Genomic DNA, 14,374 nt, shown 5'->3' with positions numbered 1-14,374 from the left:
CTAGAGATTTTGAAGCAAAAAATGAGCCTCGTAGCGAATATCAAATAATTGAGCGTCACTATTTTAGTCCTTTGTTAACTAATTAAGAGGTAGTAGCTTCTGGAGGGCTCTGGTGAGTGTTGCTATACTGTACATTGTTTTAAGCACTTCCTAGGCACTCCCCCTGAGTCAGAAAAATGTTGAGAGAGCTAAATCCACATTCACTCTCAGTGCATAGCCAAGTCGAATTTCGTGCCAGCAGCATAGTGGGCACAGACACCCAGGACTTCTTCTCGGTGAGGGCATGTCTAGAACTGTCACATATGACTGGGTGTGTTGGTAGTGTGGAAATTCTACCAAACACCAAACTCAAGAGGGTATTGTAAAACACACTCACATACTCATTATGCAGGACAACTTTCTTGAAGGAGGTTTGCTTTGCATGCATACGCAACGTGTGTTGGTATCCCAAGCGCTCTTAACCGCCTAAGCTAGTCCTGCATCTTAAGAGGTTTCTTATCCAACATCCTGGTGTGTCCCCACGTAGCAATTAATCAACACTCTCACTGGTGACTTCCCCAGACAATTACAACGGAGGCTGTTGGACGAGAGAGAAGCTATGATAATCAGCAAATGGCACCTAATCATTAATAAGCAGCGCCCGAACTGTCACATTCTTACAGCTCACTACTAGTTCAGTCTATTATATAATAAGAGTCCTACGCTAACCCTCCACTTCACTCATTAATAAGCAGAGCTCCCTACCCTCACATACTCATGTAATAAGCAGGCTCCCTACTCACTATTCATTAAATAAGCAGGCTCCCTACCATCACTATGTTCATTAATAAGCACGTGCGCCTACCTGCACTATTCATTAAGTAGCAGCGCCCTCACTTCTATGCACTCACCTCCTCATAATCATTAATAAGGCAGGCTCCTATACCGTCACTATTCATTAAATAAGCAGGCTCCCTACCTCACTAATCATTAATAACACTCCCTACCCACTATTCATTAATAAGCAGGCTCCCTACCTCACGAATCAGAATAAGCAGGCTCCCTACCCCACTAATCATTAATAAGGCAGGCTCCCTACCTCACTATTCATAATAAGCAGGCTCCCTACCTCACTATGCATTAATAAGCAGGCTCACCTACCTCACTATTCATTAATAAGGAGGCTTCGCCTACCGCACTATTCATTAATAAGCAGGCTCCCTACCTCACCCTATTCATTATAAGCAGCTCCCTACCTCACTATTCATTAATTAACAGCTCCCTACCTCACATTCATTAATAAGCAGGCTCCCTGACCTCACTATCATTAATAAGCAGGCTCCCTACTCACTATTCATAATAAGCAGGCTCCCTACCTCACTATTCATTAATAAGAGGCTCCATACCTCACATCATTGAAGTAAGGAGGCTCCCTACCTCACCATTCATTAATTAAGCAGGCTCCCTAACCTCACCATTCATTAATAAGCAGGCTCCTACTTCACTATTCATTCATAAGGATGCTCCCGACCTCACTATTCATTAATAAGCAGGCGCCCTACCTCACTATCATGATACTGTAAGCAGGCTCCTACCTCACTATTCATTAATAAAAACAGGCTCCCTACCTCACGAATTATTACTGCTCCAGTTGCCTGCTATGCTATCCCATAGATGTCATTAGTTTAGTAAAATACAGCAGAATTTACTCTCTCCTTTGACTGTTACCTCGAATGTTTCTAATGTTTCTCCCTCCCTCTCTTTCTCTCGTTTCAGAGGAAATTAAAGAAAGCTGAAAAATTAAAAAGGTACGTTGTTTAATTCTGTTCAGGAAAACATCCGGGTTAATATACGTGATTTCCTTTTTACCCTACTGGAATGTTCTGCCGCAAGTTCTTGACATTTGAAGCTGTTTCGAAAGCAAACCGTCGACTTAGTCGTGCCCCTTGAGTATAAAGTGTGTGTGTGTGTCCTCCAGTGTGTTTATTTGCTCTGTCCAGCTGGTCTACTTGCCTAAAAGGCCTTCCCCTGTCATTAATGGCGTGTTTTTCATGGACCCCTGCCTAGTTGCCCTGGCTGTTAACCTCTGTGTGTGTGTGTGTGTGTGTGTGTGTGTGTGTGTGTGGTGTGTTGTTGTGTGTGTGGCTGTGTGTGTGTGTGTGTGTGTGTGTAGTGTTGTGGTGGTCGTGGTGGTGTCGTGTTAAGAGGAGTAGGACAGAAATGGAAAGAGAAGAGAAAAGCCGGCTTTCACCTTGGAGAGGGAGCAGTTTGTGGTGTTGTGGCTTTCTGCCGACATCATGGCAGGTTCGGATGTAAGAAATGTGACATATGGACGTGCAATGCCTTTCCTCCTCCTCTTTCCTCCCTCCATATTCCCTTCCTTATCTCTGTATCTCTCCCCTGCGAGAGACCTCACAGCACGAACTGATGATCAGGCGTCGGATCAGGAATGGCCCAGCTAGCTAGCTCCTGCCAAAATGTAGGACCCCTGGGGTCGGGCCTGGGGGAAGCTTAGGCGGGGCGAAGGTGGTAAGGAGAGGGTGGGCTGAGGGGTGGCTAGGGGAGGCTGGCTGTGGGTGGTAAGAGAGTGGGCTGAGGCGGTGCTAGGGGACGCTAGGTCTGGGAGTGTGTAATGGAGTAGGTGCTGAGCGTCGGTAGGGGAGCTAGGCTGGGTGGGTAAGGGAGAGGTGGGCTGAGGGGTGGCTAGTGAGGGTGGCTGAGCGGTGCTAAGGGGAGCTAGGCTGGTGGTCGTGGAGATAGGGTGGCATGAGGTGGGTGGGAAGATATGAGGAGCTAGGCTGGGTTGGGAAGGAGAGGTGGGCTGAGGCGGTGCGTAGGGACTGGGTAGCTGAGGGGGTGGCTAGGGGACTAGGCTTGGAGTGGAGTGGGTAGGGAGAGCAGCTGGGGTGGGTAAGAAAGGTGGGCTGAGGTGGCTTAGGGGAGCTAGGCGTGGGGGTGGGTAAGGAGAGTGTGCGCTAGTGGGTGGCTAGGGAGCTAGGCTGGGGTGGGTAAGTGAGAGGTGGGCTGAGGGTAGGAAGGGAGCTAGGCTGGGTTGGTAAGAGAGGTGCTGAGGGGGTGCTAGGGACTAGGCTGAGTGGTGGTAGGGAGATGGGCTGAGGGGTGGGAAGAGGAAGTGGCTGGTGGGAGGGCCGATTCACTGGATCGTACAGACACTGTATCTAGCTTCCTTCCACAGATGACCTGCCCAAATGGGCTCATTTTTGTGTGGGGGAAGAGGGAGGGATGTAGGGAGTCATATACAGACTAGAGGATCGACCGATTATGATTTTTCAATGCCGAACCGATACCGATTATTGGAGACAAAAAAAGCCGATACCGATTATATCTGTAATTTTTTAAATATATATATATATATATATTATATATATAATATATTACTACACACACACACATTTTTGTAATAATGACAATTGCAACAATACTGAATGAACAATGAACACTTTTATTTAACTTAATAAATACATAAATACACACACACGCACACAGCTCTGAATGACAATGATACTGAAGAGTCTGCTTAGGAGACAAATACCAAAACTGTTGAATAAACTAGAGTTTAAGTTACCTGTGTATGAATGTGAACAAAAACTTTTAATCTATATGCAGGAAATCCTATTTTAATAATGGGCATGGTAAGAATGACAACCAAAGTGCGAGTCAAATTCCCATGACACATTCTAGCAAAATCTGAAAACGTTTATTTTTTTAGATTCACTTAAAATAATGTCCTGTGTTCTGTAGGCTACATCACCGTGCAATTTATAACTGTGTAGATATCCATAGACAAGTAACTCTGATCAATATTGGCAAATATAAGCCGAAGATAAAAAAAATTGTAGGAGTGGATTTATGAAAATTGTTGACAAACGTTACCTTATCCTAGTGAGATTTGCACGGCGTATCAAAACCGTCGAGGCCGGTTTAAGCCTGCACGAAACACAGACCTTATTGAAGTAGATCATGACGTTCATGCTTCTATGCAAGACATGAACGGTAAAATAACGAAGGAACCCCTTTCAAATTCAGCGCAAGTTATTACAGGAATTATAACGCGTCAACTATTTCTCTCTAAACCACTATACCTTTGCTAATCCGGAAACTATCACCTCGAAAACAAAACGTTTATTCCGTTCCGTATTTATCAAACGGGTGTCCAATGAGTCTAAATATTCCTTTACATTGCACAACCTTCAATTTTCATAATTACGTAAAATTCTGGCAAATTAGTTCGCAAAGAGCCAGGCGGCCCAAACTGTTGCATATACCCTGACTCTGCGTGCAATGAACGCAAGAGAAATGACACAATTTCACCTGGTTAATATTGCCTGCTAACCTGGATTTCTTTTAGCTAAATATGCAGGTTTAAAAATATATACTTGTGTATTGATTTTAAGAAAGGCATTGATGTTTATGGTTAAGTACACATTGGAGCAATGACAGTCATTGATTGATTGTTTTTTATAAGATAAGTTTAATGCTAGCTAGCAACTTAACTTAGCTTACTGCATTCGCTAACAGGCAGGCTCCTCGTGGAGTGCAATGTAATCAGGTGTTAGAGCATTGGACTAGTTAACTGTAAGGTTGTAAGATTGGATCCCCCGAGCTGACAAGGTTAAAAATCTGTCGTTCTGCCTCGTTGTTCCTAGGCCGTCATTGAAAATAAGAATGTGTTCTTAACTGACTTGCCTAGTTAAATAAAGATTAAATAAAGATGTAAAAAAAAAATAATAATAAAATCGGCAAATCGGCGCTCAAAAATACCGATTTCCGATTGTTATGAAAACTTGAAATCGGCCCCGATTAATCGGCCATTCCGATTAATCGGTCGACCTCTAATACAGACACCTTACCTAACCTTTCACAAAGTTGCCCTGCCCTCCAGGTTTCAGAAAAGTAATAAGAAACACCCATAACATCACTAATCCCCAAGGATCTTTTGTACGCAAAAAAAATTCAAAAATGTTAAGCCCAAAAGCAACGGTAGCTAAATATATTGTTAGCATTCTCTCGTCTGGCTAAACCTACATTTATGTAAATTATGAACATGATCAGGTAAATCCTGTATGTTGCTTATTAGAGGGGAGAACGCATGTTGAACAGGGCTCAGTGACTCATGACTCAGACCCAAGCGTAGAATTAGCATAAGTAGAATGGACATTACCATTCAAAACAACGTCTGGAGGCCTTATTGGTTGTTATATTTGAAATGCTCAATCATGCTTATCATATCATCTTTCAGAATTCTGTATGCTTTCTCTTCTCTTCCTTATCCACCTCTTTCTCTCTCTCCCACACTCTCGCTCTCACTTTCTCATTCTCTCTCTCTCTCTTTCTCTCTCTCTCTCTCCCGCTCTCTTTCTCTCACTCTTTCTCTCTCACTCGTTCTCTCCTCTCCTCTCTCTCGTGTACAACTGCACTCTGCGAGGTTATCCCTCTAAAGAAGCTGAAGTCATCCCTTTCTCTCTGCCAAGACAAACACAGCCCTTCCCTTCTCTCTCTCCCCCTCTCTCTTCTTCTCTCATGTCCTCCATCCTAGGATCAGAGCTCAGTGCAGTCTGGGTGTGGTTGTTCTGCTGAATAATATTTTAGCCATCAGCCTCCCAAATGACGCAGGGGTCTGAGGAACTGCATCTCAATGCTAGAGGCGTCACCCTGGTTCGATCCCGGGCTGTATCACAACTGGCCGTGATCGGGAGTCCCATAGGGCGGCGCACAATTGGCCCAGCGGCGTCCGAGTTAGGAGAGGGTTTGGCCAGGGTAGGCCGTCATTGTAAAATAAGAATATGTTCTTAACTGACTTGCCTAGTTTAAAAAATAAATAAACAGCCAAGGACCCCTGGTTTAGATGTATAATATTTTAGCCCACAGCCAAGGACCCCTGGTCTAGATGTATAATATTTTAGCCCACAGCCAAGGANTGTATAATATTTTAGCCCACAGCCAAGGACCCCTGGTTTAGATGTATAATATTTTAGCCCACAGCCAAGGACCCCTGGTCTAGATGTATAATATTCTAGCCCACAGCCAAGGACCCCTGGTTTAGATGTATAATATTTTAGCCCACAGCCAAGGACCCCTGGTCTAGATCTGGGATCCATAAAGACAGACAACACTTACAAATATGGCTTTTTCCTTGGTTTTATTCCTTAGCAACAGTCACAAGGATGCAATTTTGGCCACAAAGGCTTTTGACAGCATGAATACAATCAACGGAGTCGGAGCTGAGAGCATTATTATCAAGTGTATGACACCATGGATCTCTCATACTTTGCAGTTGTGTTTCTTTGTAAAAGTTAGCTGCTTACAGTGTATTAAATTGAGCTGCATACAGCACATGTATAAATACGTAAACAGTACACTGTTAGTAGTCTGTGCATGCTAGAATACATGCTGGTTTAAATCTAGGTTAAGTTTTTACCATGCTTTGAGTAGAGCACAGACTAGGTTATATGATCTTGGTTTGCTTTTCTCTTGGTCTCTTCTCTCCAGTCCTCCTCCAGACAGCAAATCAGATTCTAGCACTCTTCCGCCAATCAAATCAAAGACCAGCTTCATCGAGGCCGACAAGTACTTCCTGCCGTTTGAGTTGGCATGTCAGTCCAAATGTCCCCGCATCGTCATCACATCACTAGACTGTTTACAGGTCAGTGGCAGAGGAGGTCAGGACGTGACCCCTGTTTGTCTACTACTGTCTGTCTATGCTACAGGTTTCTATTCATTGGAGGTTCTCCTACATTAATGATATGTCTTTATTGCTTCGTTCATACATAGTACAGTTCATGTGTATATGGGGTGTTTCTGAATAGGATTCAGGAGATGTGTTTTTCTGACTGTCTTCCTCTGTGTGTTTTGGGTGTGTCTTGTAGAAGCTGATAGCGTACGGCCACCTGACAGGCAGCGGTCCAGACAGCGCGGCCCCAGGCAAGAAGCTCATCGACAGGATCATCGAGACCATCTGTGGCTGCTTCCAGGGACCACAGACAGATGAGGGGGTGCAGCTACAGATCATTAAGGTTGGCTACTGCTGTTCTATGGTCTCTCTGCTGGGAACTGGGTGTGTTTTGGATACTGTGTCCTGCTATTGTTGGTTTCTGTGCTTTCCCGCATGGTGATTATTTAGAATACAGAATAGTGTTATATCTGTATAGTGAGTCTGTCTGTGTGTTACGTTCACCTGTAGACAGAAGGGTAGTGGTTAAGGGAAGTGCACTAAGCAGTGGATGAGAGAAGTACACTGAGGTTAATGCACTAAGTAGTGATGGATGATGAGAAGTGCACTTAGTAGATCTGTACACCTCCCTCAACCACTGCTATCTTAATTTGATCACTATGTTGTCACAGAGAATTTCCTGTGTAGCAGGAAATGAAAATTGTAGTGTATTCAAGGTTTAAAAAGTATTCTAAAGTTTGTAATTTCCAATTTAAAGTTTCAGAATTTATTTGCCTTAACAAAAAATTTATCAAATGTCCATTAATTTTAGTCTACATAATAATTCACATTTCCTGTTGCTGCAGGATTACTTTCCTGCTGTGAGAAGGGTCATATTAAGACTACTAAGAAGTGATGACTGACAGTAAGTGCTGTGAGTCAGAGGGCCTGATCGTCTTGCAGGGGCAGTGTTCTTTCCTAGTACAGTACTCCTTGCTGTGAAACACCAGCCCAAATCTCAGCCTCTACCCCTAATCTGCTGTCAACTCAGTTTGGCTCAGCTCAGCGCAGCTTGGCTCAGCTCAGCTCAGCCCAGTATAGCTGTGTTTGTGTAGTTCCTGCTGGGAGGAGGGGGGTCAAGGGGTCAGAGATGTGAGATGCAGAGGACTGTAGCTCTGTTTGTAATCTATTCATCGTGTCTTTCACACAAATCATTTCTGCTATGAGTAGCCATGAAAGACCTTGATAAACTATGAATGAATGAATCTTTCTCCCTCTCCCCTTCTCTCCCTCTTTCCCTCCCTCCCGCCCCCCACCCCCCACCAGGCCCTGTTGACGGCGGTGACCTCCCAGCACATAGAGATTCACGAGGGCACGGTGCTGCAGGCGGTCAGGACCTGCTACAACATCTACCTAGCCAGCAAGAACCTCATCAACCAGACCACGGCCAAGGCCACACTCACTCAGATGCTCAACGTCATCTTCGCCCGCATGGAGAACCAGGCAGTAAGTCCCGCTCTGAGACGCATGCTAAGGTACCAGTGTCCACACTAACAAAAGCACTTAGACTGCACTTTGAATGCCACTTAGAATGCATGATGTCAAATAGATGGCTTCATTTGAAGTGGTGTGTTAGTGTGGATATTGAAACAGAGCTATAGACTGATAGAGATACTGTACTGAGGGGAAAAGGGAAGAGACACACACACACAGAGGGAAAGAGAGGGTAACTCTTTATTTGAGCACTTCAAATCAAAATATGTTTTGTCACATGCTTGGTGAGCACTTCAAATCAAAATATGTTTTGTCACATGCTTGGTAAACACTAACAGTGAAATGCTTAATTACGGGCCCTTCCCAACAATGCAGAGAGAAAAATATATACCGTAAATAATTCCGTCCTAAAGCATGGGTTACGCGGTCATAATCATGACATAGCAGATGAATAAGGAGGCGTAAGGGTTTATGTGTCAGGCTACAGCTAGGCTAAACATGGCTAGCTTGACAGCTGCATAACCAATCTAAGTTGATATAACCTGACTGACTTTTTCTAACTTCCATCATGCTGATGACAGTATAACATCCACTTTCTGATCAGAGATCCAAGTAAGGTGTTAAGCTTGCTCTAATATCATCTTTTTATTTTCCGATTGACACTTCTCCCCCCTACGGACACATAGCTTACAAATCACAAGATATCTTGGTCTCTGGCTTCCAGAAAACGTGACCGCCAGGTAAAGCCTACAGGACTGCCTTGACTTGCATGATCTGAACTATGAACTGTGCTCATTCGGCTCCTTCCGTCCATCTATCCATCCGTCCATCTATCCATCCATCTATCTATCCATCTATCTATCTCTCTTTCTCTCTTTCTCCTCCTCTGTTTCAGCTATGGGGCAGATGTGCATTGTGGTTGCGCTGTGCTTGCTGTGGCTTCAGTTCTGTTGCCTGCAAATCATTATCTTTTCTTCAGCACCGATTTCCATTATAGTTTGTATTCACTCGCCTGTGTAGTAGTGTGTGTGTGTGTGTGTGTGTGTGTGTGTGTGTGTGTGTGTGTGTGTGTGTGTGTGTGTGTGTGTGTGTGTGTGTGTGTGTGTGTGTGTGTGTGTGTGTGTGTGTGTGTGTGTGTGTGTGTGTGTGTGTGTGTGTGAGTGTGCTCATACCAGTCGACAGAGCCTTTCAACTGGTTTTCTGTTTGCATTGTGTGTGTTTGGGCTTAACCTTCTTGATTAAGAAATAGAGACACACACATGTCCCATCCTCAGAAGTGGTATGGAGTGTATTGTGTGGTGTTTTCATTACAGGGCTCAGTGGGTTAATATAGCTGGCAGAATCTGAGGTGACATTTCTGTAATCAGCTTCATGTGCTCTAGCTCTCCCCTGTTTCTGCATCTCGCTGCGTTTGTCTAGGGTTTTTACCATCCGAGTAATTCGATGTTGATAGTTTCATTCATCCCTTTTAAATAGAGCGTCGTATCATTGAATTTGAGAGTTGATAGAATTGAATGGTAAATGTAATGTCATCATTACAGTAGAGAGAGCACTAGTGGTGACACAATGGCTTTTAGAGCAAGACAGTTTGAGGGCAGCCTTTCAGGTAAACAAATGGAGAAGCACCTCCATTTCTCTCTCGCTCTGTGTGTGTGTGTGTGTGTGTGTGTGTGTGTGTGTGTGTGTGTGTGTGTGTGTGTGTGTGTGTGTGTGTGTGTGTGTGTGTGTGTGATGTCTAGCTGCCACAGAGATAATGGTGCTACATGACTCTGCCATGTCTGATAGGAGGAGTCTCACTCCCACCTGGAGTTGGTCTGTGAGCTGCATACTAAACAGGGCTGGCTGGATTTGTCAATGCCAGCACAACCTCTACTAATTTCCTTTCTTTATTTAACCTTTCTTTATTTAACCTTTCTTTAGCCAGGAAAGTGGTTGAGAGCAAATTCTCTTACGTTAATAACCTAAAAATGCCCCATGTTGGGTGGATAGGAATTGGGGAAATGTCTATAACCCGGTGTTAGAGAAGGTGTATCATTCACATTCATATTGGTATTTGCTTTCCATTCCTAACCGGTGTCTTTCCTCTGAATCATGCACCCCTACTACACAAGCTGCACCCCTACTACACAAGCTGCACCCCTACTACACATGCAGCACCCCTACTACACAAGCTGCACCCCTACTACACAAGCTGCACCCCTACTACTCATGCAGCACCCCTACTACACAAGCTGCACCCCTACTACACATGCAGCACCCCTACTACACAAGCTGCACCCCTACTACACATGCAGCACCCCTACTACACATGCAGCACCCCTACTACACAAGCTGCACCCCTACTACACATGCAGCCTGATTGATACTGTGTAGTGGGCTGCTATAGCTTGGCTGAAAGAATTAAGATTTTTCAGTGAAATATTTTCTTTTCTTCGAATTGTGTATTCTCGTGCCACTGTATACTATAACAGAAATGTTTATGATGTGTATATTCATAGGTTCAAATGAGCGTACACATACACATCAACATCAAGTGATACATCAACCAGGAGAACATGCAGTATGAATGCATTTTAGACCAAAAATACTTTGCCTCCTTCTCTGCACTGAAATGGCCCAGTTTATATAAGCATGAAGGGATGCTTTGGCTCATACTTGTTTTGACAGCATGTCCTACCGTATGACTGCTCATTCATAAACACATTTTAGACAGTCCTGATGTTAAAATAGCCTTGCAGAATCTGTGTTCTGCTTTCTCCGCCTGGAAAACTGTGATTCCGAAGCTGTCATTTGTTGCTTCCTGATCTGACAATGGCTTTGGGGTCGTAAAAACCTTAGGGAGCATTTGAGCACTTGTTCAGGCTTGTATTTGATATAATGAGTTTGTGTACATTATGTTAACACGTTTCTCTGTGTGTGCGACTGTGTGTGTGTGTGAATTTGGCTTTGTCTGTGTGTGTTTGGTTGTATGTGGCTACGCTGAGTTATACTCTGTCTTGGTCTTTGGATGTGTGTCTGTGTCCCATCCCCTTCCCCTCCCTAGCTCCAGGAGGCCAAGCAGATGGAGAGGGAGAAGCACCGGCAGCACTCCCCAGTCACCCAGCAACAGGAACAGGAACAAGACTCGCCCCAGCTCCAGCAGCACACCTATCCCATAGCCAAGGGCCTTCCTCGGGAGGCCAACGGGCCCACCACCCCCTCTACACCCACGCCCACCTCCACACCCTCCACTCCCTCCACACCTACACCTGCCCCGGCCCCTAAGGGCAGCACGGCTGGGGCAGGGGACCCCCAGGGGGCCACGGAGTACGGCCAGGGGGCTACAGAGGAGGAGCAGGCATTGCAAGGGGAACCGGGGGTGGTTTATGAGAGCACGAACTCAGAGAATGGCTCTGAGTTCAGCACAGCAGAGAACCACCAGACAGAGGCAGACCAGCCCACAGGCTTGGGTAGGTTACTTTCTAATTGTAATCCATTACAGTTACTAGTTACCTGTCCAAAATTGTAAAAAGTAAATTCATTTTTGGATTACCAAAACTCAGTAATGTAATCTGATTATATTCAGTAACATTTTTGTCTTCTTCTAATACCTCTTAAGGGGAAGTAATCTGAAATTATGTTACCAATTGAACGACATCTATTGCAGGATAAATCAATGTTAAAGTTTACATAGCTGGCCATATATAGATGTTAAATTGTACTTTATGGGTTGGTTATGTAGGCTTCTTCTAACCCATCACTTTCTATTACATATAATAATATGCTTAAATTATATCTTTACATTAATATATATAATTTATAAAATGGACGCAGCAACTACAGATTGCCCCTTTAAGTCTATCAAAAGTGTGTGAGTTTGAGCATGTGTCCATTAGATTGAGTAATAAAAACGCTACTTTTATTCCATAGGCTGGGATCCGCACTATGCAGTTGTTGCAAGAGTGCATGTTTCACTGGCTGTCCACTGGTTTCAAAAACAATGATTGATAGGCAGCTTAAACTTCTTGAATTCAACCATTTTTGGGTTCAAATACACATTTAGATTTGTGAACTGCCATCCACAACAACCACAATCCGTAAAGCACAAATGGCTAAATGTATTTATTTATTTATTATTTAACCTTTATTTAACTAGGCAAGTCAGTTAAGAACAAATTCTTATTTACAATGACGGCCTACGAAAAGGCAAAATGTAAAAATATATATATATAACATATAAATATAGGATAAACCACACATCATGACAAGAGAGACAACACAACACTACATAAAGAGAGACCTAAGACAACAACATAGCAAGGCAGCAACACATGATAAAACAGCATGGTAGCAACACAACATGACAACAACATGGTAGCAAAACATCATGGTAGCAGCACAAAACATGGTATAAACATTATTGGGCACAGACAACAGCACAAAGGGCAAGAAGGTAGAGACAACAATGCATCCATAAAAAAAGCAGCCACAACTGTCAGTAACAGTGTCCATGATTGAGTCTTTGAATGAAGAGATTGATATAAAACTGTCCAGTTTAAGTGTTTATTGCAGCTCGTTCCAGTCGCTAACTGCAGCGAACTGAAAAGACGATCGACCCAGGGATGTGTGTGCTTTGGGGACCTTTAACATATTGTGACTGGCAGAACGGGTGTTGTATGTGGAGGATGAGGGCTGCAGTAGATATCTCAGATAGGGGGAAGTGAGGCCTAAGATGGTTTTATAAATAAGCATCAACCAGTGGGTCTTGCGACGGGTATACAGAGATGACCAGTTTACAGAGGAGTATAGAGTGCAGTGATGTGTCCTATAAGGAGCATTGGTGGCAAATCTGATGACCGAATGGTAAAGAACATCTAGCTGCTCGAGAGCACCCTTACCTGCTGATCTATAAATTATGTCTCCGTAATCTAGCATGGGTAGGATGGTCATCTGAATCAGGGTTAGTTTGGCAGCTGGGGTGAAAGAGGAGCGAGCGATTATGATAGAGGAAACCAAGTCTAGATTTAACTTTAGCCTGCAGCTTTGATAAGAGAAGGACAGTGTACCGTCTAGTCATACTCCCAAGTACTTGTATGAGTTGACTTCCTCAAGCTCTAAACACTCAGAAGTAGTAATTACACCAGTGATTACCAAACCACATAACCTTTGTTTTGGAGGTGTTCAGAACAAGGTTAAGGGTAGAGAAAGCTTGTTGGACACTAAGAAAGCTTTGTTGTAGAGCATTTAACACAAAATCCGGGGAGGGGCAAGCTGAGTATAAGACTGTATCATCTGCATATAAATGGATGAGAGAGCTTCCTACTGCCTGAGCTATGTTGTTGATGTAATTTGAGAAGAGCGTGGGGCCTAGGATTGAGCCTTGGGGTGCTCCCTTGGTGACAGGCAGTGTCTGAGACAGCAGATGTTCTGACTTTATACACTGCACTCTTTGAGAGAGGTAGTTAGCAAACCAGGCCAAAGACCTCTGAGACACCATTACTCCTTAGCCGGCCCACAAGAATGGGATGGTCTACCGTATCAAAAGCTTTGTCCAAGTCAATAAAAATAGCAGCACAACATTGCTTAGAATCAAAGGCAATGGTGACATCATTGAGGACCTTTAAGGTTGCAGTGACACATCCATAACTTGAGGGGAAACCAGATTGCATACCAGAGAGAATACTATAGACATCAAGAAAGCCAGTCAGTTGATTATTGACAAGTTTTTCCAACACTTGTGATAAACAGGGCAAAATAGAAATAGGCCTATAACAGTTAGGATCAGCTTGATCTTCCCCTTTAAATAAAGTACGAACCGTGGCTGCATTCCAAGCAATGGGAACCTCCCCAGAAAGGAGAGAGCAGCAGTGTGATTCACATCAATGCGCTATATAGATATCAATAATAAGTGATATCAGGGCCTCCCGGGTGGCGCAGTGGTCTAGGGTACTGCATCGCAGTGCTAGCTGCACCACCAGAGTCTCTGGGTTCGCGCCCAGGCTCTGTCGCAGCCGGCCGCGACCGGGAGGTCCGTGGGGCGACGCACAATTGGCATAGCGTCGTCCGGGTTACGGAGGGTTTGGCCGGTAGGGATATCCTTGTCTCATCGCACTCCAGCGACTCCTGCGCTAACCAAGGGTGCCAGGTACACGGTGTTTCCTCCGACACATTGGTGCGGCTGGCTTCCGGGTTGGAGGCGCGCTGTGTTAAGAAGCAGTGCGGCTTGGTTGGGTTGTGCTTCGGAGGACGCAT

The 14,374-nt window shown here is 44.4% G+C and overlaps 1 protein-coding gene across 1 annotated transcript in view; it reads left to right on the top strand.

The window, feature by feature from the left end:
• The first annotated feature begins 6,489 nt into the window (after nt 1-6,489).
• Nucleotides 6,490-14,374, top strand: part of LOC111953855 (brefeldin A-inhibited guanine nucleotide-exchange protein 1) — a 49,835-nt gene continuing 41,950 nt past the window's right edge. The window contains exons 1-5 of the mRNA XM_070435660.1: nt 6,490-6,643; nt 6,867-7,013; nt 7,976-8,155; nt 8,830-8,883; nt 11,187-11,592. Coding sequence (XP_070291761.1) covers nt 8,117-8,155; nt 8,830-8,883; nt 11,187-11,592 — 499 coding nt within the window. The 5' untranslated portion in view covers nt 6,490-6,643; nt 6,867-7,013; nt 7,976-8,116. The remainder of the gene's footprint in view (nt 6,644-6,866; nt 7,014-7,975; nt 8,156-8,829; nt 8,884-11,186; nt 11,593-14,374) is intronic.

The sequence above is a fragment of the Salvelinus sp. IW2-2015 genome, linkage group LG27 (assembly GCF_002910315.2).
Source record: "Salvelinus sp. IW2-2015 linkage group LG27, ASM291031v2, whole genome shotgun sequence".
Classification (NCBI taxonomy): domain Eukaryota; kingdom Metazoa; phylum Chordata; class Actinopteri; order Salmoniformes; family Salmonidae; genus Salvelinus; species Salvelinus sp. IW2-2015.
Note: the sequence above shows the minus strand (reverse complement) of the source record. Positions and strands in the feature narration are given on the sequence as shown.